Raw genomic sequence first — 24,125 nt, 5'->3', positions numbered from 1 at the left:
GATATTTTCTGTAATGAGAAAATTGTACTTCTACAATGCAGTATTATTTTTGTAATTAAATGGAAATAACTACATGTAATGTAGAGTATGCTATGCATCATTTTTTTAAGCTGCACCTTTGAACAACTTTGGAACTTGTCTGAAATAGGGGTTATCACAGAAATATGGTAGTTAACGTTGGCAATACGACAGCGAGCTGGTAGCCCTCCTGTTTGTAGTGTAAATGTACTAAATCTCGGAGGATAAATATTTTGCTCTTCCTGAAAGACAACAAGATGACCAGTAAAATGGTGCTGTATATCTGGGGACATGTGCGGCCATCTATGGCTTAGTATTCCCTGGAAAATAAATGAGAGAGAAAAACTTTTTCAAAACATTTTGAGTGTCCTCTATTATCACCATTGGCACAAATTCCAAACACGGCCATACTTCCCTGCGTTACTAGTGTGCTACATCTTTGTTTTTGTTCATTGTAAAAGATGTTTCCAACCTACACCAGGAGCAATTCATGAAGTTACATGAATAAGTCTCCATCAATAAGTCTACTCCATTTTTAAAGTGTTTCATGTTATTTGTGTTCATCAAAGCATCTAGTGGTAATAGGTCCCATGGGTTGAATGTGCACCTAGTGAAAATGTCTGATCATTTAATTAATTTATATAACCTTGCAGATAATGTCACCATGTGCTTGTGTTATCTTATGTGAACATGTGAATAACAGTCTCTTCTTTATACTCTCTAAAGATTTTGTACAACTCCTGCACACCTCCCCTCATGGTAATTGTCCCAGGCAAAAGAGATTTCACTTTTCTCAAACTTTCCTGGTGAATTAAATGCTTCATGCCTTTTATCATTCTTGGGGAGATACAGTATGTAATTTAAAGGAGGCCTATTACGTTGAACAGTGTACTGTAATTGGTGATTTGAGAGAGTATCCCAAGTCGTAAGACAGGGGGAGCTGTCATATGATGCAACTACAAAGAAGCAAAACCCCACAATATTGCTGTTGCTTGTTATTACAAAAGTTTGACTGTCTTATTCAAATGTTTTACTGCTTTTTAAACCCACATAGATTGTTACAATTCATGTTGCACCTTCTCCCACTCCATTCATATCGTATTTGAGCTGAAGTGACTAGGAAATGGAAGCAATTTTTTTCAAACCCCACCACACCCAAAAAACATTGCAAATACAACTCAACCCCGTTATAGCGCGATCCGCTACAACGCGAATCCGCTTATAACGCGGTCTGAGGAGAGAGATCTAGATACCGGTAGATTGCACTCCGAAATTTCAGCGAGATCCCGGTTATAACGCAATCTTATTCTGTGGCCCCCAAGGACCGCGTTATAACGGGGTTCAGCTGGAGTGAGATACCAAATGGAAGAGAAAAGCACAACAAAGTTTTTTTTTAAATTAAATGATATGAACAAAATGTGTTTTTGAAAATAGAGTTTCAGATATTGCATCTTTAAAGTTGCAAGAAAAAAAATTATATAGCTTATAAGTCATAATAACTTAAATCTAACATGTGGATGGCTTTTCTGTGTTGTCATGCTTGGAAATCCAGAAATTGAAAATACTGCTGCTTCACAAAGCAAACCCAAAAATGAAATGGTTGTGGAATAATTTAACCTTAAAGATTTCCTTAACCAGTGTTTGACCTTATCACTTTTACTGTACTGTACATGTTCATGGTTTCAATCTGTAAGGAGTACTTTACTGACCTGTCAAAATCTTTGAATGCATAGTGTTGTGGCATATAAAATGTGCTACTTGCCAAGTATAATGCAAGATTACATTCTCTTACATTATTGTGGCATCATGCAACAGGCAATGAGTTGCTGAACATACTGAAACAATAATCAGGTCTACCACATGAATAAATAATATGTGAAAAAGACCTTTAAATAGGTATTATTCTCTGAGACTTATTTTGCAACGCACTTTAAGTGACACAACATATACTGTAATACAATACTTTAGTGCTAATCTGCTCATGAGTAAGGGTCATTTAGTTAAACCCTTTGGCCAAAGCATTGTAAGTCTGTAGATGTAAGACAATGATGTAACATTCTGAAAATTACAGTACAGTTACGACCTTTTAATGATGATTATTATTATCTGAAACGTGGATTAGTTTAGTTTTCACCAGTCCCTGTTAGTTCCCAACATTTATCTTGACTCTATTTAGAGTACAACCTTCAGAATGGCTAATTTCTATTCATTCTCTAGTGAATGGCTCCACATAATTTGAAGCTGGTGCTTATTCATTTCTTTTTGTTCTCTCAATACAATGTTATTCTTTCTCTAATACAATTAGAATTTTGAGCCTTTGTAGAGACATCTTTATTTTTTTTGTTGACTGAGGAGAGATTACAAAAACATTATTTCCATTACCTTGCTCTTGCTTTCTGCTGATACCTTGTCAGAACAAACATGAGACATTGGAATATATCCAACACCATTGCAACATTCTTCCTTCTCTGGAATGAGTTCAGTCTCACAGCATTTTAATGGCACTCTGTTATCTGGGGTTAGGTGCACTTTGCATTCTCCACTGGAAGCTGAACAGCAAGTAGATTCGGAAATATTTACATACTCTGTGCCACAACAGAGCATCCCTGCAACATACAAGAAACACATTCTAAATATTCTCGTTATGAACTGGAAAAAAAATAGGTTGTTGTAGTTGACATAACTATGGACCATACTTCGGAAAAAGCAACAATTTATGACAAAGATGCTGATAATGACAGCTATCCAGGAGATATATTTTAAATTGTCGAGAGGTACTAATCTAAAGGATTGCCCTCCCCCCTTGATATGAAAATGACTAAACACAGAAGTGCTGACTGACTCTGATTCATACGATTCATACAAGAGCCTCATTCACAGATCAGCCATTTCTCACTGTCCGTGAATACGTCTTTCTGTACCATGTCACATGGAATTAGTGCAGTCTGATTGCACTTATTTGTACAGTATCAAAGCTGTTCTGAATTTTTTCAGAATTTTAATTTTATTTTAAAATGTTCAGCACACATTTTTTGGAAACTCTGCAATAGATTGCTAGAAATTCTGCAAATAAATTTACAAGGGAATTTTAAACGAAAAAAATTGAATTGTGATAAAAGCAGCATCACCAGAGTTTTCTGATGCAGAAAACCTGAGGGAATCAGAAGACTGCTGTAGAAAGATTGTGCCCATGGCTGATTTAAAGTCAGTTTGGAAAAAAATATGTACAGATGCAGCGGCGATTATTCGAACATTTCACGGAGCCGTTTTCGTGTGCTCAGCTGTATTCCACGCGGCACTCACAGGGCCAATCACACCAGGCACACGTGTTTATCGCGGTTGCTTTGTTTGAATTTCATGGATTCTGTTTCTTTGGGTGCAATTCTTCGCTTATCCATGGCAGAAATGAATAAATTGTAATGTGTACAGTACTGCGCTACTGTGTCAATTTCAGGTGTTTAAAAACCAGAACACTAAAATGCCATCTTCTTCACTCGCGTCTTAAGGCGGTAAGGTTGGAAGAAATCACGCGAAATCACACGCCATGACATGCGTATTCCCGAGGTATACAACGCGTGAAATGTTCGAATAACGGCCTCTGCATCTGTAGCACCCTTGTGGGATTCTACTCAAGTCCTGGTCCCTATAGGACGTTAAGGGGTTAAATCTTTTACAGGCTCTAGTTGTGGCTATAGTAAGTAACCAATTTCATGTAACTTATTTGAAGTAACCAATCTTATGTTGCAAATCACTTTCCTCAGTGATTGACTGTTTCTGTCCTTCTAAAAGGTACTGGAAAAGTCCACCCTTTAGGGCAGTGGTGCGCAAACTGGGGGGGTGGGGGGGCGGTGTTTACAGAGGCCCCACCCTGAGAGTGCGAGGCCTCTGTAAACTTACTTACCTGGCTCCAGTCCCATGTCTCTATGACAACGTGGCATCAAATGACATTGCCGCCGTCGCGTGCGCTTACAGTAAGCGCGACGCGACGCAGCGACGGCTTGGTCGCGATCGCTGGAAGTCATCTCAATTTGATTTTTCCAGCGACCGTAGCCTGACGTCGCCGTTGCCGGCACTACAAGCGTAGCCTTAGTTAAGAAACCTTATCTTTTCCTGCCCAGCAACAGGGATGGGCACAAAGGTTATAAATATTTGGGATCTAGATATGTAGATCAGCACATTTTCATCCCACACTGACGGGATCTCCGGGGCTCTCCTAGCCCTGTAAAAGGGTAAGCCACATTTCTTGTTTTCTGAGTTAGGGCAAGTATCCCACTATAAGGGCCCTAGAGACACTGCACTAGAAAGGGAGTAGGTTTTTCACTGTAGGGCTCATGAAGGAGATTTAGGTGGGACTGTGTGTGTTGCGCTTGTGTGGGTGTGTGTTGTGATTGAGAGTATGTGGGTTTGTGATGTGTTTGAATGTGTGTTGTGATTGAATGTATGTGGGGGCGGGTGGCTTGAGTGTGTGTGGGGATGGGGGAGAAGAATTGAGTATGTGTGGGGGCAAGAATGGTATGTATGTGAGGAGGGGGGAGAATTAAGTGTATGTATGCTTAGTACTACCCCAGAGGAGAAAGAGTGTTTGACTATGTGTGTGTTGTGACGGAATATGTATGTTATGATTGTGTGTGTTGTGTTTGAGTTTGTGTGTGTTCTGAATGAGAGTGCATGCGTGTGTTGTGATTAAGAGTGTGCAACTGTGTGGTGTAATTGAGAGTGTGTGTGTTGTGATTGACTGTGTAGGTAACAGGTAACAACTCCCTTCCCATCAGGTCCGATACGTCTGTGAGCGTGGCATCTGTATATGGGGGTTGTCATTTTTGCTGCCCCAAAACTTTGCCACCCTAGGCCTGGGCCTCATGGGAAATTTGCCACTGTATATATTCCATTACATTATCCCAAAATATGGCAATACATGTGCATGACCAGAGGCAGTGCGTACGATCGGCCATGAGTTCCTGGCATTTTGGATATTTGTTGATGCCACCATCTCTGAACTATTTTATACTGCATTTCCCTCCAGGTTTCTGACAGAATTATATTAAGGACAATTGATAATCCACCTTCGCTGAATGTCGTATTTCCCAAATTTTGCCAGGTAAGTAATGTGTTTTGGAGTAAATGTTTGTGATCATATTCTTTAACTAAACTGTACAGATCTGAAATTGTATATCTTGATTCTCTCGCCTGAGAACCCCACACCCCCCGCCCCCCACCATCAAATTTGGTGTTTAAATTTGGATTTAAAATGTCATAACTTTTTGCAATGATCTATTACTTGTGTCTATTAATATAAATTGCTATTTGGGATTCCTTTTTTTGTCATTAATTCTTGGAATGATATTAATTTTTGCTTCTCCCTATTAATCAAATGATTACATTTTATTCCAGATTTTAAAAGACTGCTGCAGTGTTCCTGGTTCAAATGTGGAATTCTCTTGCAATGGTAATTATTTAGAGATGTCCAATGGTAATTTGAATATGTTCCTTGTTACTCTCCACGTTAATATTGTATCTCATGATGGTAGTATTTTTTGTGTGTGACTATTTCTCTTCACTTCATACAGCATATACTATTTATTTCAAAGATATTGGATCGGACAGTTGCCTCTCAATTCTATTTGATAAATAGTAGTTTTGTTCTAAAATCCAGTCCCGTACGTGTCTTAAAATGCATGCTAAATTATAGTTCCGGAAGTCAGGTAAATGAATGCCTCCTGGGTCTTTGGGTTGCTGCAGCTTCCTCATTCCAATTCTGCTCTTACCGGACTTCCATATAAACGTCAGCATTGCTTTATGTATTTCATTTATAGCTTTATGTTTTAATAGCATAGGCAATGTTTGTAGTGGATAAAGCAGTATAGCAAAATATATCATTTTTATTACACATTCTCTTTCAAACAGTGACAAAAGATGATTCTCCCATAAATGTAGTTCATTGCTCATTTTTTGTATAATCAGTTGAATGTTATTATTGTTTAATTTGCCTAAATCCATGTTCAAACATGATTCCCAAATATCTCATTGGTTTCTTTTGTTTCTTGAAGAAGTAAGTCCTTACGGTTCCTAGGATTTTCAGGTTTGATGATGTACATTAACTGTGTATTTGATACATTTATTTTAAAACTGTCAAATGACACAAATTCTACAATTGCTCCTAAAATCTGTTTTAGATTCTTACCAGGCTGAGATTTAAAAAGCAGAATGCTCTCTGCAGATATGGACAGTATTAGCTTTACGGAGCTTATATTTATACCTTCAAGTCCTTCCATTTGCCTGGAATACTGTGTCAATGGTTCAATTGCTATTTTGAACAAGAATGGTTATCGAGGACACCCTTATCTTGTGCCCCTACTGTATATAGTGGGACATTTTCTGATAAGCATGCACCAGCAGTTGGGATCTTTGCATTTCCTCTGTTAAAGAAGCCATCAACACCTTTGTGAAATTTCTAGAAAATCCAAATCTGTTTAAGGTGTCACATATTTGTTCCTAATATATATTATTGAAAGCTTTTTCAGCATTGATTGATATTATGGCAGTTTCTTTTAAATTATATATTTGTTACCCATCTTATTGCTGATATAACTTTTGTGACATTTTTGACGCTGATCTACCTTAGAAAGCCTGTCTGGTCTGTATGAATAAACTTTAGTAAGATTGAAGCCAATCTCTACATTACTCTAGTGATCATTTTTATACAGATGCAGCGGCCATTATTCGAACAAATCTCGAAATGGATTTCCAGATTTGTCCGTGAGAGTCCTACCGGGGTCTGCCTCTCTTTAATAGACGCGCAGTAAGAGATAGGCTGAATCAGTCACTCTAACTGCGCACCTCTCACGTTGGACGTGCGGATTGACGAGCGGATGACGCTGGGTGATATGGATGCCAATACCTTTCCCTCCACCTACCTGCCGAGTGACACATGTGATATTTACCCTCTGTTCTGAGAGATAAGCTCCGGATTTCTGAGTTATGTACACAACAAGCTATTTGTCCATTATCGCTTCAATACCACCTCCCATGATATATATCTATGGGATACTGGTGATGTGTAAAAGTTATATGCCCACTCTTACTATTGACAATTTGGGACTCCCCCTTTTTTATTTGAATCAGCAGTGCTCACACTATTTCTCTCAAGCCTGCATTATTTGTGCTGATACACTGCTAGTATTATCTAGCATTCTATGGACATTACATGCTCTCTCTATTTTAGGACATGGATCCCCATGATTTACAGTATGGCCTCTTTTGCATACAGGGTTTAGCTCAGTCCTGTTCCATCTGCATATGTGTGTTGTGTGGACCGGCCGGTCATTATTCTCAGTGGAAAATGTTTAAATCCCACTGTCTGTAAAGGTAATATCCTGATCACTCTGCTGCTATCATGCTGTTAGCACTTTATTCGCGTTAGGTTTTTGTCCCTTCAGTCAATTTATTTTAGTGCCAGTGGGCATTTTGTTGTTACTTTGTTGGGCTTTCTTGAGGTCCCAGCTTGGTCTTATTCTGTCTTTTTATTAACTTCTCTGTTTAATTGGTTTAATACATTTTTGTATTTTCTGGATTTATCAGAGTGTTGGATGTGGGTTTTCTTTCTTCCTGTGTTGTTATATATTTTCCCCATAGCACCGCCACCTGCATTATATTAGCTGTACTCTTTGGCTTTTGCTAATTATTATTCGCTAGTGATTTTTGATGCGGCTATTTGTGTGTCTTAAATATATATATATATATATATATCAAAAACAAATAGACAATACCGTTCTGTGGCTAACGAAATACTTTTATTTGTGCGATCTTCGCGATACACTGATCTCTTCTTCCGGCGATGTTACAATGGATAAAGCAAGACATTTTTAACTTAAAAACGGTGCATATAAGAATGTTATCTGTGACTGAAACCGATCCCTCCCCCCTGTGCTGTATGCTATTTATGACTTGAGGTGTTAAATGGTCCCTGAATGTTAGTGATATAAGAGCGTGTATTGTATGTGTTTGTGTGTGTGTGTGTGTATATATGTATGTAAATATAAATTTATAAAGCACCCACAGTGTATACAGCGCTTTACAAAAGGTGTGTGTGGAGTGGGAGTGTATACCAATGGTGTGGGTAGGTGTAGAAATGTAAGAGAGTGTTGCAATACTATAAGTGTGTGTGGATACTATGTGGTTCCTATTGGTATATACGGATGGAATAACATTGTGTATTTGTATGTGTAAGAGACAGCTGTGTGTGCATTCATATAGTGCAGTATGTATAGACATGGCCTTTAGCCCTCATGGGAAGAGAGTTCTCTCATGTCAGTAGTGACAATAATAAGATGTACACAAGGCAATTAACAATAAAACGCACAAAGAATACTGCACTGTTTTACATATACTGGTGCATAGGTAAGCAAGTCATTGCTAAAAAAATAAATCTGGCCTAGATTGGTTTGCCTTTGTCCTCCAAACACAGATTCTATTTCATAATCTAACTGGAGCACAACACAATACTCATGGAGCATTTTAGCTTATCACTTAGTCTTTCCTATTCGGCATCAGTAGTCGAGTGCAAGAGTAGGGCAAACAAAAAACTGCATATAATATATATGTGGGTAATCCACACTGAAAAATAATTGTATATGAAATGCATTTTGTGCTCAAATACATTCTCACTCAAACAAAATAAAATAAAAAGTAATACTCCAATTTCTTTAGACAGGAAACATTCTTGAATACTGACATTAGCGTATGATATTTGTTGTTCCTAAATTTCATTATACTTATGGCATATATTTCAAGCAATAAATCATATCCAAAGAGTGACCTAATTCAAAAACTCATAAACACTAGTCTGATAGCTCTAAGGGACTTCTGACAGGCAAACTCAAATTTTGATAATGAACTGTTGTAGCTTGAGAAAAAAAAAAAAAAAAAAAGGATGCAGCCCTTCCATAAAATCCCATCTCTGACAGAATTGTATGTTTCAGCCAAGAATTCAGTCGCATAACAAGAAGTGACTCCCTTTCTAGTTTCTTTGGTAAACCATTACTTCTTTAATTATTATCAACCTTGTTCCAGTGTGATAAATTGCTAATTACTTAATACCCTAATCAGCGTTCATTCTTTGCACAGATAAACTGTGACAGCGCCATTAATTTAAATAGTAATTTCACTTAATGGCCAGAACGGCACACCAGATTTTTATGCAGCATTTTCTGAAGACTGCATCCATCACTGCAATATTCTGACATAAAGATGTCTGACGTGCACTAACTCACTTAGGGCGAGCAGATGTTGCAGAGCAGAGTTTGGTCGTAATTCCCATAGTGCATCACTTCGGCATGAATGAGCTGCAAATGCAGAGGTAGACAATCTTGTAGAACTGCAATGTATAGCCTATGACCCTCGCCTAATTTATCACATGTACTGTAGCACTTGACTTTTGATCTTTGACACCAAAGGTTTCTTTTTTTTTTCAGATATGTTGCAAGAGAAACAAAGCAAATCCAACAATATAGATCTCGTTCAGCCTTCATCAAGCAGCATGCAGTTGTTTTGGGGAATATGTGTGACTAAAAAGTATTAAAGCAGCAGTTCAAGCAATATCCTACATGTGTGTTTTTTAATAAATCAGTTCTGTACCATGAGAAAATACTTGTAGCATTTAAAAAAAAATGTTTTAAAGACATTTTTAATGTTTCTAATGTAGAAAGCATTTCCAAAGTCACATCCCCTTCCCCTTCTGATAGGCTCTGGCTCTTGAGCCCCGCCCTCTCCCTAGCAGTGCACCAATTGTATCTAGTAACTGCCCAGTCAATCATATTCCAGGACTCCATTGCCCACAATCCTGTGCAAGAACTGAATTAAATAACCCTGTTATTGTACTGATGCACATGTAGCACATGCCCCCCCTCCACCTCCCTCTTGGAGATCTTGTCATGGCTATTGCTAGGTGTAGTGTTGACTACCTGTGAGGTACAGGAGAGATGAGGTACCCGCGATGTAGTGGGGGAAGACAGGCAGACTTTTGGGGATTTCTCTGATTCTTTTCTTCTTGGTGACAGCACCTCCAGATGTAGGGGGCTTCAGCAAGGCTGAAGGCAGTCCCCGCTATGACAGTCCTTACTCCTAATACCTCCCTCCACAGAGACTGCCGTGGAGCCAGAAGTGTAAATGAAGATAGTCTTTATTACAGCAGCCACTGCTGGTGTTGTTACACTGTATGCTCCAGTTGATAAAGTAATCCCTGGCATCTGGATGGTACTGGCCTGTGGGTAATGGTGAGGCCTCTCTGGGTTAGATTAGTGCCTCAGCCCACGAGGGACTGAGCACATGTCTCACTTCCAGCTGGGAGGAGAGCTCTGAGCTCCTACCCCATGAAGGTATAGTGTGGAACCCCAATCACTTACTGAAGGACCCACTCCTAAGGGCTAAACTTCATACTATTATTTAGGCACTTCCTTCCTGTAGCTCAAAGAGGGAGGGCCCAATATATGACCACCACCCCAGTCACTCAGGAAGTCAGCATGAGGAGGGGAAAAACCCCATAGGACAGCCTGTCACTGTTTTTGTCTTTCTAGAACTTACATGACAAAGAAGGTAGAGAGATAGCTGGACCAGCCATCGCTATACACATATTGAATGGGGAATATATATATATATATATATATATATATTTTTTTTTTAAACGACAGTCTGAACTGCAGCTTTAACATTTGGTTTCTTATATACGGATAACGTATGCTGCACTGTACATAGAATTGTGAAGGTCTACAACCCACTATTCGGTACTCTACTCTAGTTAAAGGGAATGGTGACTTGCAAACTGTCCCAATTGCACAGTAAATTAGAACAGGGGAGTGCAAACTTTTCCTGCTGCGCCCCCATGTCTGCCTGCTCTGGAATTCGCTCCCCCTCCTACCTGGCAGCTGTGTCAAATGACGCACTGCAGTCACGTGAACCGCAGCATCATTTGACGCCTGTGACGTCATGTCACATGACCCCATTGCCATGAAGACGCATCACAGCGTCTGAATCCCGTTAAGTATTATTATTACAGAGGTCTCACGCGATCCCCCGCATTTAATTTAAATGACTGGGGGAAGAGCGCGGGACCTCTGCAACCGCCCGCGCCTCCCCAGACAAATCTCCCGCTCCCCTGGGGGGCGCGCCCCCCAGTTTGCGCACCCCTGAATTAGAGCATTATGTACAAATGTAGCCATTTCGCCAAGCCAACAAAATGAAGAAATAAGTCTTAGATGCTGCAGAAATCTTCAAAAGGACGGGTGGAGGGAGCTAAGGGACAATTTCACATTGTTTGCAAATTGCTGCAAATTGCTGCATTTCAAGGGAGATAAAAAGAAGTGCCCAGGATCACAAGTAAAGCCAACACTTAGATTGGAATCAGGTTTACCCGATTCATACGCAGTGTGGTCACCACAAAGCTAAATTAGGCTGTGCTTACAGTGCCTTGCGACGTCGCTCCGAAACAAATACATGGACTCTGTCGCAAGCGATTATAGTAAGGGCGACGGAGCGACCAAAAATTTTGAAGCCGGGTAAATTTGATTTTTTTTAGAGACAGCCGCCACATGTGTCTGTCTCTAAACCAATCAATCAAATTGCGTGGCCCGCCCCTTTTAGTGATGTCACTGGCCTTGTCGCCAGCGACGTTACTAAAAATCAAATTACAACTTTCACCAGTGGCGACGGCGACATCATCGGTCACCGTCGCCGTTGCCAGCATTATAAGCGCAGCCTTAGTGGTAGGAAAAAGCAGCTCGCAACTTTTTTTTTAAGTTGGATTTTAAAAGTAAAAGTAATAGAAAGTGATTGAAAATGAAATGCCCATTGACTATTAGGAGATAATGCAGATGTTGATGGGTATTTTCAGATGAAAACAGGCCGAGGACCTGAACGTTAAGAAAAGTTGGAAATAAAAAAAACCTTTTTGCTGAATCAAAAAGGCCGAAAATTGCAACGTTCGCTTACGCGTGTGAAAAAGTTAGCACCTTTCTACTCTTTACTGCATATATGATTTGCAAAATATTCTGACTCAGTGTATATTGTGGAGAAGAATTTCAACAGCAAAGTCAAGGAGAAAGTATATTGCATTTGAAAAAAAAAAAAAAAAAGCCTTTTTCATGCATGCCTGCCAACAATTATTTAATGTTCATCATAGAACTGAAAGAATGTATAAACACAGCTGGCTGATGAATTACTAATTCAATAAATCTGTAAAACCAATGGTTTAAAGGAAGCATTAGAATTAAACTGCATAAGCTTTCTAGCCAGCACATAAGCTTTGCAGAATTCTAAGTCAGTGTCTAATATATACCACTTTAAACACATTGGCTTAAATGCTTATTTTGCAGGTATTGCCGATCTGGGAATCACAGCTGGGGGAACAGCAGGTTTAAGGATATAGGCATTGGGGTAAAATAGGATAATAAAAAGAAGAGCTTTTTTTTTTTTTTTTTTTTAGTTGTCCTTGTTCCATCGAAAAAATCATCTGGAATTCCTGCGCAGACGTGCAATGGCTTGGCCTGCTGCCTCATCAGTAGATGTCTCTGTGCTCAATAGCTAACAACCCAATCCATACAGGGCCATTTTACCTGTGTCCCTTTCTGCTGCAAACAAAATTCAAACACACAATTTTAGAAAGGCACCAAGGTTTCTGGCACGTTTCTAATGCATAATGAGCTGCCAACGCATGGGCAAATATTTGCAAATGGTTAAGACATGGCAACATTTTTATGAGCAGCAAAAGTGCAAAATTCACTTGTTTTGCTAACTTGTGTAAAATGTTTTCCAGCGCATATTTTTCCCATTTCTATTTAATTGTTCTTGCAAATGCCTTATTTTTCCATCCAATAAGGTTTACCGACCGTTAAACATTAAAATAAAATGACTGAAACTTTTCTCACCTATTAAAACAGTGTATAAAACTATTATTCAATCCCTCCTAATGATTTAGTATGGATCTCTATGTAGTCTATCACATTTGAAATTGTTTATTACAGTACTGAGTAAAAGAAGCAGCTGAAATCAAACAATGTTATAGTTAAGAAAGAGACCATGATGAAATTGTTGGACAAAGTAATACAGTATACTACTTTACTCACTTGGATAAAACTTACCCCCAAGCGCCATACATTTTAAGATGTGCTATTCCATAAGACACTATGTAACTATATATACATATATTCGGGGACAATACAAGGAGCTTTCAATAGAACTATTCCTCCCAAGGGCAGTATAAATGACACAGGGTCATCCCTTCAGGTTGGAAGAAAGGAGATTTCACCAACAACAAAGGAAAGGATTATTTACAGTAAGGGCAGTTAAAATGTGGAATTCGTTACCCATTGAGACTGTGATGGCAGATACAATAGATATCTTCAAAAAAAGATCGGACATCTTTTTAGAAAGGAAAGGTATACAGGGATATAACAAATATGTATACATGGGAAGGATGTTGATCCAAGGAGTCATCTGATTGCCAATATTGGAGTCAGGAAGGAATTTATGTTTCCCCTTATGAGATATCATAAGATGATATTTCACCTGGGGGGTTGTGTTTGACTTCAATGGATCAATATACTGTAAGTACAAATATAGGATAAGTACTGTGTCTTTTTTCAACCTCACCTACTATGCAAGTACAGTATGTAACTACGTAACTACAGTATATAACACCTTTCAATTGGGGAAGATACTGTACCTTCTGGCCAATTCAATGTACTGTAGTGGGCCAGAAGATGCCTTATGGGAAGCTCCACCTACTAAATATGCCACACAATCCCTTCCGGATCTGCAATTATGAATACCTGTCAGTCTTAGTAGATGCTATGTATTTTATTTATTTTACTAATTACTCACTATATGTTTAGCATTAGTAGTTTCCTACATCTATCTTCATTACATATACATTGTTACATTTAACATACATTCACCTGGGGCAGAACACAGCTGGTCAGTGAATTTCTCAAGGTCATGGGGAGACAGCCTATAACACAAACATCAATCCAAAAAAGACCAATATTCCCCATTCTCCTCCATATTATATACTGTAAGTGCACACTGTTACAATGCGAGAAAGTTCAATGTAGTCTGTGACATGTCAATGTTTAAAATGCAAGCAATAAAACAATTGAGCCATTGTCAAGTTAAAATAGATATTACTTTTAAAATTAGTGAACACCACATTTAGAAGCACGGTGTTCTTGAAATCAATAAGTGATGTTTGATGTTATGAATTAGGGAAATTAACACGAGTAATTTATTTTAAAGTTGTAAAAACTAGTAGTTATTCTGAAATTTCAATGATACTGCTCGAGACCATCAAGCCAGTCATACAGGATATTTGCAAAAAGGCTTCCGCTTACTATTTCTATTTTTTATTAAATCACTAAAAATACATTACAAACGGAATCTTCAACAATTCCATGCATTTCAGTGAAAAATTTCCGGAATCTGGGGTATCATTCAGGTAGAAGAGAAAATAAGGCTTTTAATTGTGTTTAAAAATAAGAATTGTATATGAAAACTAACCCTAGACCAGGTTTAACATAAATGAACAGTAAAAAAAAAAAAAGAAGAAGAAGCAAAGGAAATATATTCATGTTTATCTTTATTCATACGCATACCGAAATGCAGAACATGACTTTCATCCCTTGATACCTGTATTACACTACACTCCTACACAACTCATCTGCCCAGAGAGAGCAGTAAAAACATAAATGCTACCCCAGCAGTTCTGTTCCAACAGCATCTGTTAATTCACTCCATTTATAAAATACATATTGACAAAGACAACTGAATTGGGACGAGGGAGATTTGATTTGGTGTGAGAAAGTCAATTCAATGTGAATTTGTTAAAGGACTCCTGCTGGCAAATAGTTTAAAGAATAAAGTACATAAAGAGATGTTTTATGAGGCTGGCCAGCATTGACAATTGGGCTGTTCTAACGAGCAATACAGAGCAATCGCCTCTTGTCTGCAAACAAAACACTCTAAATTAAACTAAATTAAAAAGGGAAAGATGAAAGTTGGGAAAGCAGAAGAAGCATTAGTTATGGTATTTTCTACCTGCTTTGCCACATAACATTTGCTCGGTATCAGTGATACTATAGGTGAAATTCTGACATTTCCTTGAACAGATACAGTGCATTACTGTTCACTGGTTTATTACCATTTTGGATGGCATTTTTTCCCTTGCGCGTCTAATCTTCTTTATTGACTTTTCCTTGTAAATGAAGGCTGTGACTTCATCTGGTTCACCTAATTCTATTCTGCCATGTTGCCTGGTAGAAAGAATTTTCAGATAGACTTTCTCCCACTTAGGTTCGGATCCACAGAGCTACGTTAAGCGAAGTAACATGACATTAACGTCCAGCAATGTCCTAACGCCTTTTCATCCGGAAAGGGCATTGCGTTAAGTATAAAAGACCCTGAAATGCATTCAATTTTTCTGCCTTAACCGTTCTCCATCTTTGTCGTTTCAAACAATCGTTCTTCTTTTAGATCCCTCCACTCGCTATCTCTCAATCCTACTACTCCATTGTATTTCAATCTTCGTACAGTACCTCACTTTTTGACACCTTACCTCCCACTGGGCTGTTTACTAAAATTAGTGCAACCCCCACCCCCCAAAAACAGCACCATATTTATCAAAGAAAATTAAGCCCTATAAGAGCTTTTTCAGTTATTTCTTTGATAAATCTGGTGCAGTATTTTTGCACTAGTTTTGCCCACAAGAATTTAGTTAAAGAACCCTTCTCTTTCTATCCTTTGTCTTTCCTTATGTTTCTCGGCTAACTCCTCCTTTGTCTTTCCCTTTCATGTCTTCCTTCCCATTCTCTGACCTTTATCATTTCTCTCTGTCCAGACTCTCTCCCTTTTACCACTTTGTTTCTCAGACACTTGACACTATCTCCCTGATCATTACTCATTTCCCTTTTCTCTGTGTTATACTCTCTCTCTCTCTCTAATCCCCCTGCCTTGATTGAACCTGACCCATGCTGCAGTAGTCTAACCTTTCAGAGCAGGCCTGCACAACTTGTCAAGTGAGAAGGGCCGAACTGCTCCAAGTAATACAGATTCGGGCCGCACGGGTAAAATCATCATCATCATCTCTCCCCCAGCACCTCATCATCATCCTCATATCTCCAGCACCCCTCAATCTCTCCCAGCACCCCTCATCATCCTCATATCTGCCCCAGCAACCCTCATCCTGATATTTATCTCCCCAACACCCCTCATCAACATCCTCATATCTCCCCCAGCACCCCTCATCATCTTCATCCTCATATCTCCCTCATCAACATTTCTGACTCCCCATCTCTCACACCCCATCTCTACCCCTCACCCATACACAATACTCACCCTACACATCACACACAATACTCACCCTCCACATCACACACAATACTCACCCTCCACATCAAACACAATACTCACCCTCCACATCACTGCACCTCATATCACCCCCCTGCACCTCACATCACCCCCTGCACCTCACATCACTCCCCTGCACCTCACCTCACCCCCTGCACCTCACCTCACCCCCCTGCACCTCACCTCACCCCCTGCACCTCACCTCACCCCCTGCACCTCACCTCACCCCCCTGCACCTCACCTCACCCCCTGCACATCACCCCCCTGCACCTCACATCACCCCCTGCACCTCACATAACTCCCCTGCACCTACCCCCCTGCACATCACCCCCCTGAACATCACCCCCCCTGCACATCACCCCCTCATGCACTTCACCCCCCCTGCACCTCACATATCCCCCTGCACCTCCTCACCTCACATTATCCCCCTGCACCTCCCCTCACCCCCCTGCACCTCAGATCACGGCGGAGAGCAGGCAGGACTGCGCGCGCTCTCAAGCAGGCACCGGAAGTGCCGCACTGCTAGAGAGTGTCTTGAGAGCGGGCTGGGCTCGGCTCGGCTCGGCGGGGGGGAGGGGGAGAGCGGACTCGGCTCGGCTCGGGGGGGGAGAGCGGGCTCGGCTCGGGTAGAGAGCGGACTCGGGGGAGGGAGAGCGGACTCAGGGGAGGGAGGAGTGGGAAAGCCGCTGCCGCCGCCGCGGGCCGCGTATTGTGCAGGCCTGTTTCAGAGTATGAAGCTTTTCCATGCAGCCGGTGGTGGTAGTATGTGCAGGTATCCACTTCTGTGTAAGATTTTCACATGTCCCTAGTAACTGATTGCAGCTTTATTTTGCTCAAATGAAGGGATAAGTGCTCTCATTAAATGCACTTAACGGGCTTAAAAATATATTTACAATAAACTTTTAGTCGATTAAACAAAACTGATTAATTTTGTTAGATTTATGGAATGATGTAATTGTAAATTTGATATAATGATCTCCCTAGGTTTTAATGAATACAATTCCATGTTTAATATACATTATTTAATCTACACTTGTAACATTGCAACGTTAGAAAATTCGAGTAAATCTGCTGTATAACTAACCTGTAGATTGTCTGTATATTGTACCTTTTTCTTTATCACCGCAGCAAATAAAATGTTGTCCTATTATTTTCCCACCGCAGCACTGTTGATTGAAGCTGTCATGCAGTGTCTCGCCACAACAGATTTGATTTCCAGATGTCAAGAATGGAGTTCCTCCACAGCAAGAATCTCCATCACCAATCGACACACTATTCATTGGCTTATTATAGCAGCAAATGTTTCCTGTTAATTTAAGAAATGCGTTTTTAAGGGTTTATTTGTGTTGACAAAACAAAAGCATGTACCAAAGTTTGTTGAAAGCTAACGTGTTTGGGAAGCACAGATGTAGTAAGCATTATTGTCATGTGACTGTGGCACCGAAGGATTAACGTGGTGGGAGGGGGTCCCAGTCAGAAGTATGGGACCTCCGCAGCTCGATCGCAGCAGGCATTCTCCCTGGTGCTGCAGACTTTTGCTAGCTTGCCACATCTCCATGTGTGAAATTTCACAAATGGTTATTTTATTGAGCACAGGGGGGCTCCAGTTTTCATGCCCGCCCAACAGGTCAGGTTTTCAGGATATCCTGCGTCAGCACAGGTGGCTTAAGCAGTCCCTGCTACAGCACAGGTGACACTGTCTTTGGCTGAGCCTCTGATTGAGCCACCTCTGCTAAAGCTGGGATATCCTGAAAACCTGACCTGTTGGTAGAGATGGGCGAATTTTGATACACAGCGGATCGTCCGGTTCCTTTGGTCCATGGATTTCTGCGTATCAATCCCAAAAAGGACAATTCGTGTTTTGCTAATTTTTTATTATTATTACTAGTACACTCCGCGGATTCTGCCACCCGTGGACGGATTTTGCAGAATTCAATCCACAGATTCAGCAATCCGTTGGCGATTCTTATGAATCTGCCAACGGATCGCTGAATCCACGGATTGGATTATACAAATCCATCCACGGGTGAATCCAACGGTGGTTTTTGATGAATCCGCGGGGATTAAAACCGAGCAAATTTGTTTCGGATTTTACACCTTGAAACAATTTTTTTGGGGAAAATGCAAGAACATCTGAGAAATGGAGTTCGGAGGATTTGCCCATCTCTACCTGTTGGGGGGGCTAGAGGACTGAAGTTGAGCACCCCTGCTTTAGCTGACACTAAGGGGTACATTCCATATACTACGAAGCTGCAGTTCGGTTAATTTTCGTCCCAAAACTCCCCATGGAAGCCAATAGGAATATTCATCCTAAAAAGGGCTGCTTCACAGTATATAGAATGAACCCCATAGCATTCATTTAATATTATGCTTCTCGGAGATGATGTATGACACTGGTTTGGGCCATCTTACCGTTCTTTAGCTGTGCTACTGTACATCACCACATGATTTGAGGAGTGGCAATAGGCCACAGTTCTCAAACGCAGCAAGAGTTGAATTCTTATATATTTTTTAAAATGAGATAATAGTGACTGTTTTTGGTTTTATTCAACTCTTAATGCCGTTTTAAAGCTCTATATCAGGTTTTAGCCCACCTCCCAAGCAGTGCAAGCTCTTTGAAACACTTTCCTGTTTGATCATTTGTTGCCAATATTCCCAATACTGTAACAATATATAATGTTGCCTGAGTAATATAAGGATACATTGTAGCTGCGGATTAACCCTGACTGAATCAGGATTTTGACAGATTTATAACAAGAGCACCAAACGATTGCCAGCTTAGGTAAGAATGCAGAATTATACATTGTCACATGCTTTACATATAAAAACTCATTAAAAAAATGTAAAAAAGCTGGAAAGTAATATTGCTGCTTTAAGGTTTTGAGGGGTGCTAGGCTAAAATGTAAATGTTTCCACTGTGTGTGCCACTACTTTGCCCATCACCTTGTATTTTCAATCCATGCCCACATCACGTTTGGTGGGTCTGTCATCTTCATGTAGCAACATGCCTATTATTTCTAACAAATCATGTCAAATGACTTATTTTCAGAAAATAACTTTTCTGGTGTTCCAGGGAAAAACCTGCGTGCTCTTAATCTGAAAGAACGGTTGAGTGCGGATTTGTTATCCCCGTGTACCTGAAGTAACATTTTTACATAAGAGTCTGTGCCCAGGAAAACTACAGTATTAATACTCACTGAGTGCCTGCTGCACTGGAAAGAGTCAAGGCCTCAGTGATATTGAAAACTTTACCAGGACTGTATCCCATCCATACGCTTAGATATGTATTCGGCAGCAGATGCAGTCTGTAGTTCACATGGTGAATAGGGGTCAAAGTGGATATTGTGCAGTAGGCCAAACTATTTAATAATGTCTCAACAGAAGGAAGAGATCACACGTTAAATAAATATTTTTTGCCGGTTTCGCTTTGTATAAAAGACAAGCTTGAGAAACACGTGATTATTTTACATCACTACTGCTTGTTGTGAAAAAAAATCACAACATAGAAAAGTTATGGGAGAAAAAATAAATAAATAAAATATATATTAATTGTGGAAATTGTGAAACACTTTTGTATAAACTGATATTTTGATTCACAGGCCACATAACTCATTTTTTTTTTTTTAGGTCTGATTAGGGTCACATCATTTTTTTCTCTCCAGATGTAAACAGTTAGATTAGTTAACACCGGCCACTGGATGGAGATAGAGGTTATAAAATCAAATCTTTCCATATAGTACATTGAGATTAATGAGACTATTTAGCTGCCATTGCTGGTTCTTCTGTGTGATAGCATTTTCTGATGACATCATCGTAGCATTCAGAATATTGTGATATATGAATTACTTTGCCACAGTTCAGAGCTGGAGATGTGCAGAGTGAATTGGCAGAATTTCAAATACCTTTGCACATAAAAAGTATTATACTGTAAGTGCTGCCAACCAATCAGTACTGCCTACATATGTGGTCTGAACTAATAGTTATTACAACTCAGGAAAAATTGTGAGGGCACAAGATGACAAAACAAGGAAAATGAAACAAGCACACATAATAGCCAACTTCTTTATTTGGTACTGTAGTTACTGTACATACTGGGGGCTTTGTATTGTGCCTGAAAAGTAACACTAAGCTACACAATTTAAAAACCACTCTCAGTGTCAGAGAGATGTGCGAATGGCTTCAAATTTGTGATGCAAAAGGTTTCGCGGTTTTCTCTTCATTTTTGTTTTGTTTTTACGAGAGTTCCCATTGTTCATAAATATAGGAAATAAGACTTTGGGGCCAAATCTTCCCCAGGGTTTTGTTAATTGCGCCAGACTTTTGATACTTTTTGCAGTACACAAAAGACCCATGTGACATTGCAGATTTCATTTTAATGTTTAGCAAAAAAAAGAATATTTTGCAAAGTTTGCCATTTGCGTAGCGGGGAGAGGAGAGAAACAACAATTTTCACCTGATTCGCAAACTCTAGCAACAAAATGTGCACATTTCTAAGTGTCAGTTAATAAACCTTCATCAAGTTTTATATTCCTGCTGTGGTAGTATTTGATTTGAGGAGGGATTACAGCAATACGGTAGTAAGAGTTACAGAATTTAACTATTGATGTTTTACATTTGGCACCAAAACTCCTTTGCCTTTCAATTGCAACAAAAATCTCGGCCAACACTTACCTGGTGTAAAATCTTAGAATCACAAAAAAAAATTATTTCCAAAAAAGTTTGTACATTAATAACCTGCCTTGATACTCTATTTTACAAAACTTGTTTCTTATTAAAATGTCTTGAAGCTCAAGTCAATGACTAATTATTTTTTACTGGCCAAATTAACACTGGAAACATACAGTATCTGCTTAGTCTTTGTTTTTCTTCTTTCTTTCTTTTTGGCATAGAACAAAGGTGTTACATATAAAAATTGCTCCAGGTTTATCAGGGGGAACAATCTTATTGAAAGCAATAGAGTTTTTATTTTCTTGAATACATCTGGTGTACAGTAATTCTTATTTTCATGTTTTGCAGGAGACTTTCATGCATAACTCCCAAAGTGTCTGCCACTTCACCCACCGGAAATAATGGGTTTTGACATGCATGCCATTTGAATTCAACACAAAGTGCTAAAAAAATATTTAGCATTACTACTGAATGTCTTCAAAGAAAAGGTCTTGCAAACAATTGCACCTTTTGATACTGTACTGTCTCTTACCCGCTTGGACTCTTGTGTAATATCCTCCACAACACTGATACTCTGGCTGAACAACATTCATCTGACCCCCACAACAAATCCCTGAAGAGTTCCGGCTAGACGAAGTGTACTTGTCCTCACAGCATTGATATCCATCCTTCCTGTTATGCAAGACTCCATTGCAACACACCTGGTAGTTGTTTTAAACGAAGCAGATTATAAATGTACAGTGGAAAACAAGTACTTTTAAGCAGAAAATATAATCTAATAGTTTATAAATTCATTACACCAATGTATAATCACATTTCCATAATTTTTTGTTCCGTTATTGAACACAATAGTTCTCTTTGTTGGTTTGTCTTACCAGTCTTATTGTTAATATTAATGAAGGGTAGTATACTACATAAATAGAATTCATGTCTGGTCTTGGGTTGTGCAGGAGGTGCAGTCGATGGCAACTGTCCCATATGCTATTGATATTTAAAGTGATATGAGCCCTGGTTTGCAGTGTTGCTGAGACTTCAATGCAACGTGATTATAAGCAATCTATTTCATGTTTGCAATGGCCTACAATTCATTCTGCAGATTGCACAGTCTCATTTTTTTAATTATTCAGTCTTTCGGCAGTTATGTCACTCTTATGAGGAGTGGCTCAGTGAGTAAAGACACTGACTGGCACTGAGTTTGATGCAGAGGAGCCTGGTTCAATTCCTGGTGTCACCTCCTTGGGCAAGTTACTTTATCTCCCTGTGCCTCAAGGCACCAAAAACATAGATTGTAAGCTCCATGGGGCAGAGACCTGTGCCTGCTAAATGTCTCTGTAAAGCGCTACATAAAACTAGCAGCGCTATACAAGAACGTGCTATTATTATTGTTACTTGTTACTTGATACATTTCATTCAAGATTTTTCAGCAGGCACGTTTGATGCCCGGCGACATGTGGTACGGGTGAAAAACTGAGTTGTCAGCCTGAAAATCCACTTGAAAACTAGTCATTTTACCATAACGTACCTGGCACGCGAATACGGCCCGTGCCATGCCACGTACATCATTAGGGTAGGAAAAAGGTTGAGGGGAAATGTTCACCAAAGGTAAAATTCACGCGAAAAACTTGATTTCGTTTTTATTTTTTTTTCAATCTTTTGCAAAAGTTCATTAGTTCAAAAGAAAAAACTGCCACTCGTGTCTATTCAAAAAGTTTGAAAAGTACAGGAAATAAAAAAAAAAAGTTTCGAATTAATACTACAAATAGGGGTACCCACGTACAGGTGTCGTCAGGAACACTTTTCCAGCTGCTAGGGAAAAGACTTCAGCTTCCCCCAGCAGCAGGGGGCTAACTCTGTGGGGGGTGCGATCCAAATCTACGGACCCCGCACAGCATGGCGTCAACTTTGTTTTTTTTATAAACACGCAGCATTTCGCTATATCCGCTGCGCCTTCAGAGAAAGCAAGTCTGGCTACATTAGTATGTGTCCCATTAGCGATTTTGACGCTGACAAAAGACCTACTCATTTTCAAAAGTAGATTCTCTGGCAAAAAAATAAGAGAATTTTGTTTGAAATTTAAAGTTTAAAGTTCGGGGGAAAATGTGCTTACTGAATTTCAGTAAGTTTGCCCATTTCAGTTGCATGCGTGCCTTGTTGAGTACCAAGCTGCTAGACTTATTAAAGTGCACAGGCACTTTTTCCTATACAGATTATGTTCCCTTGAACAGCAATTGTTCACTTTAGTAACCCTAGCCCATGAATTATTATCAATTGTTATGTTTATCAGTTCCCAGTAGAACATTAAAATCATCAGACACAATTATCATAGCACAGTTCTTCATTGTCATGTTAGCTAGTGCAGGGCTGCTCAAATCCAGTCATCAAGCCTCGCCACCCCACCCCCCCAACTGGTCAGATTTTCAGGATATCCCTGCTTCAGCACAGATGGCTCAATCAGAGGCTCAATCCTGAAAACCTGACTTGACTTAATGCTTGCAGAATTGTTTGCAAACTGACTCAGCCTCATTTTGTTTCATGACTCAAAAAGGAAACATTTTGTATAGTTTGCAACCAGACACAAACGTTTCGCATATCTCTACTCCGGAAAAACATTAATAAATCAAAAAAGGTAAACTAAACTGGTGCGTGGTCTACATCGCGGGGTGCTCAACTAGAGTCCTCAAGCACCTCCCCCATAACATGTCATGTTTGCAGGATATCCCTGCTTCAGCACACGTGGCTCCATCAGAGGCTCAGTCTCTGCTTCAGCTTTGACTGAACCTCTGATTGAGCCACCTGTGCCGATGCTGGGATATCCTGGAAACCTGACCTGTGGGGGGAGATTGAGCACTAGAGTTGAGCCCTCTGAGTTAGTGAACTAATTGTCCCAATCTCTTGTTATCAAGGGCTACTACAGTATATACCTTTGTTGAAGCCCTGCCAAAGCCAGCCTAGTAAACATTGGAACCTTCTATTACACCGTACATTGGAATCTGCACTCTCTCCTACAGTACATGGGCTCATGTTCTTTTTCTCTCTAATAGTCCATGTAT

The 24,125-nt window shown here is 39.7% G+C and overlaps 1 protein-coding gene across 6 annotated transcripts in view; it reads right to left on the bottom strand.

Moving 5' to 3' along the window:
- USH2A (usherin) overlaps positions 1-24,125 on the bottom strand; it is a 942,943-nt gene that overhangs the window by 217,007 nt on the left and 701,811 nt on the right. For 5 of the 6 annotated variants that reach the window (XM_075595608.1, XM_075595610.1, XM_075595611.1 and 2 more), the window contains 3 exons: positions 21,608-21,776; positions 17,492-17,713; positions 2,401-2,624 (listed from right to left, as the gene is read on the bottom strand). In XM_075595608.1, coding sequence (XP_075451723.1) covers positions 2,401-2,624; positions 17,492-17,713; positions 21,608-21,776 — 615 coding nt within the window. The remainder of the gene's footprint in view (positions 1-2,400; positions 2,625-17,491; positions 17,714-21,607; positions 21,777-24,125) is intronic. The other variant, XM_075595609.1, reaches the window with a different exon arrangement.

Source organism: Ascaphus truei, chromosome 4, assembly GCF_040206685.1.
Source record: "Ascaphus truei isolate aAscTru1 chromosome 4, aAscTru1.hap1, whole genome shotgun sequence".
NCBI lineage: Eukaryota > Metazoa > Chordata > Amphibia > Anura > Ascaphidae > Ascaphus > Ascaphus truei.
This window is presented reverse-complemented; position numbering and strand designations above follow the sequence as displayed.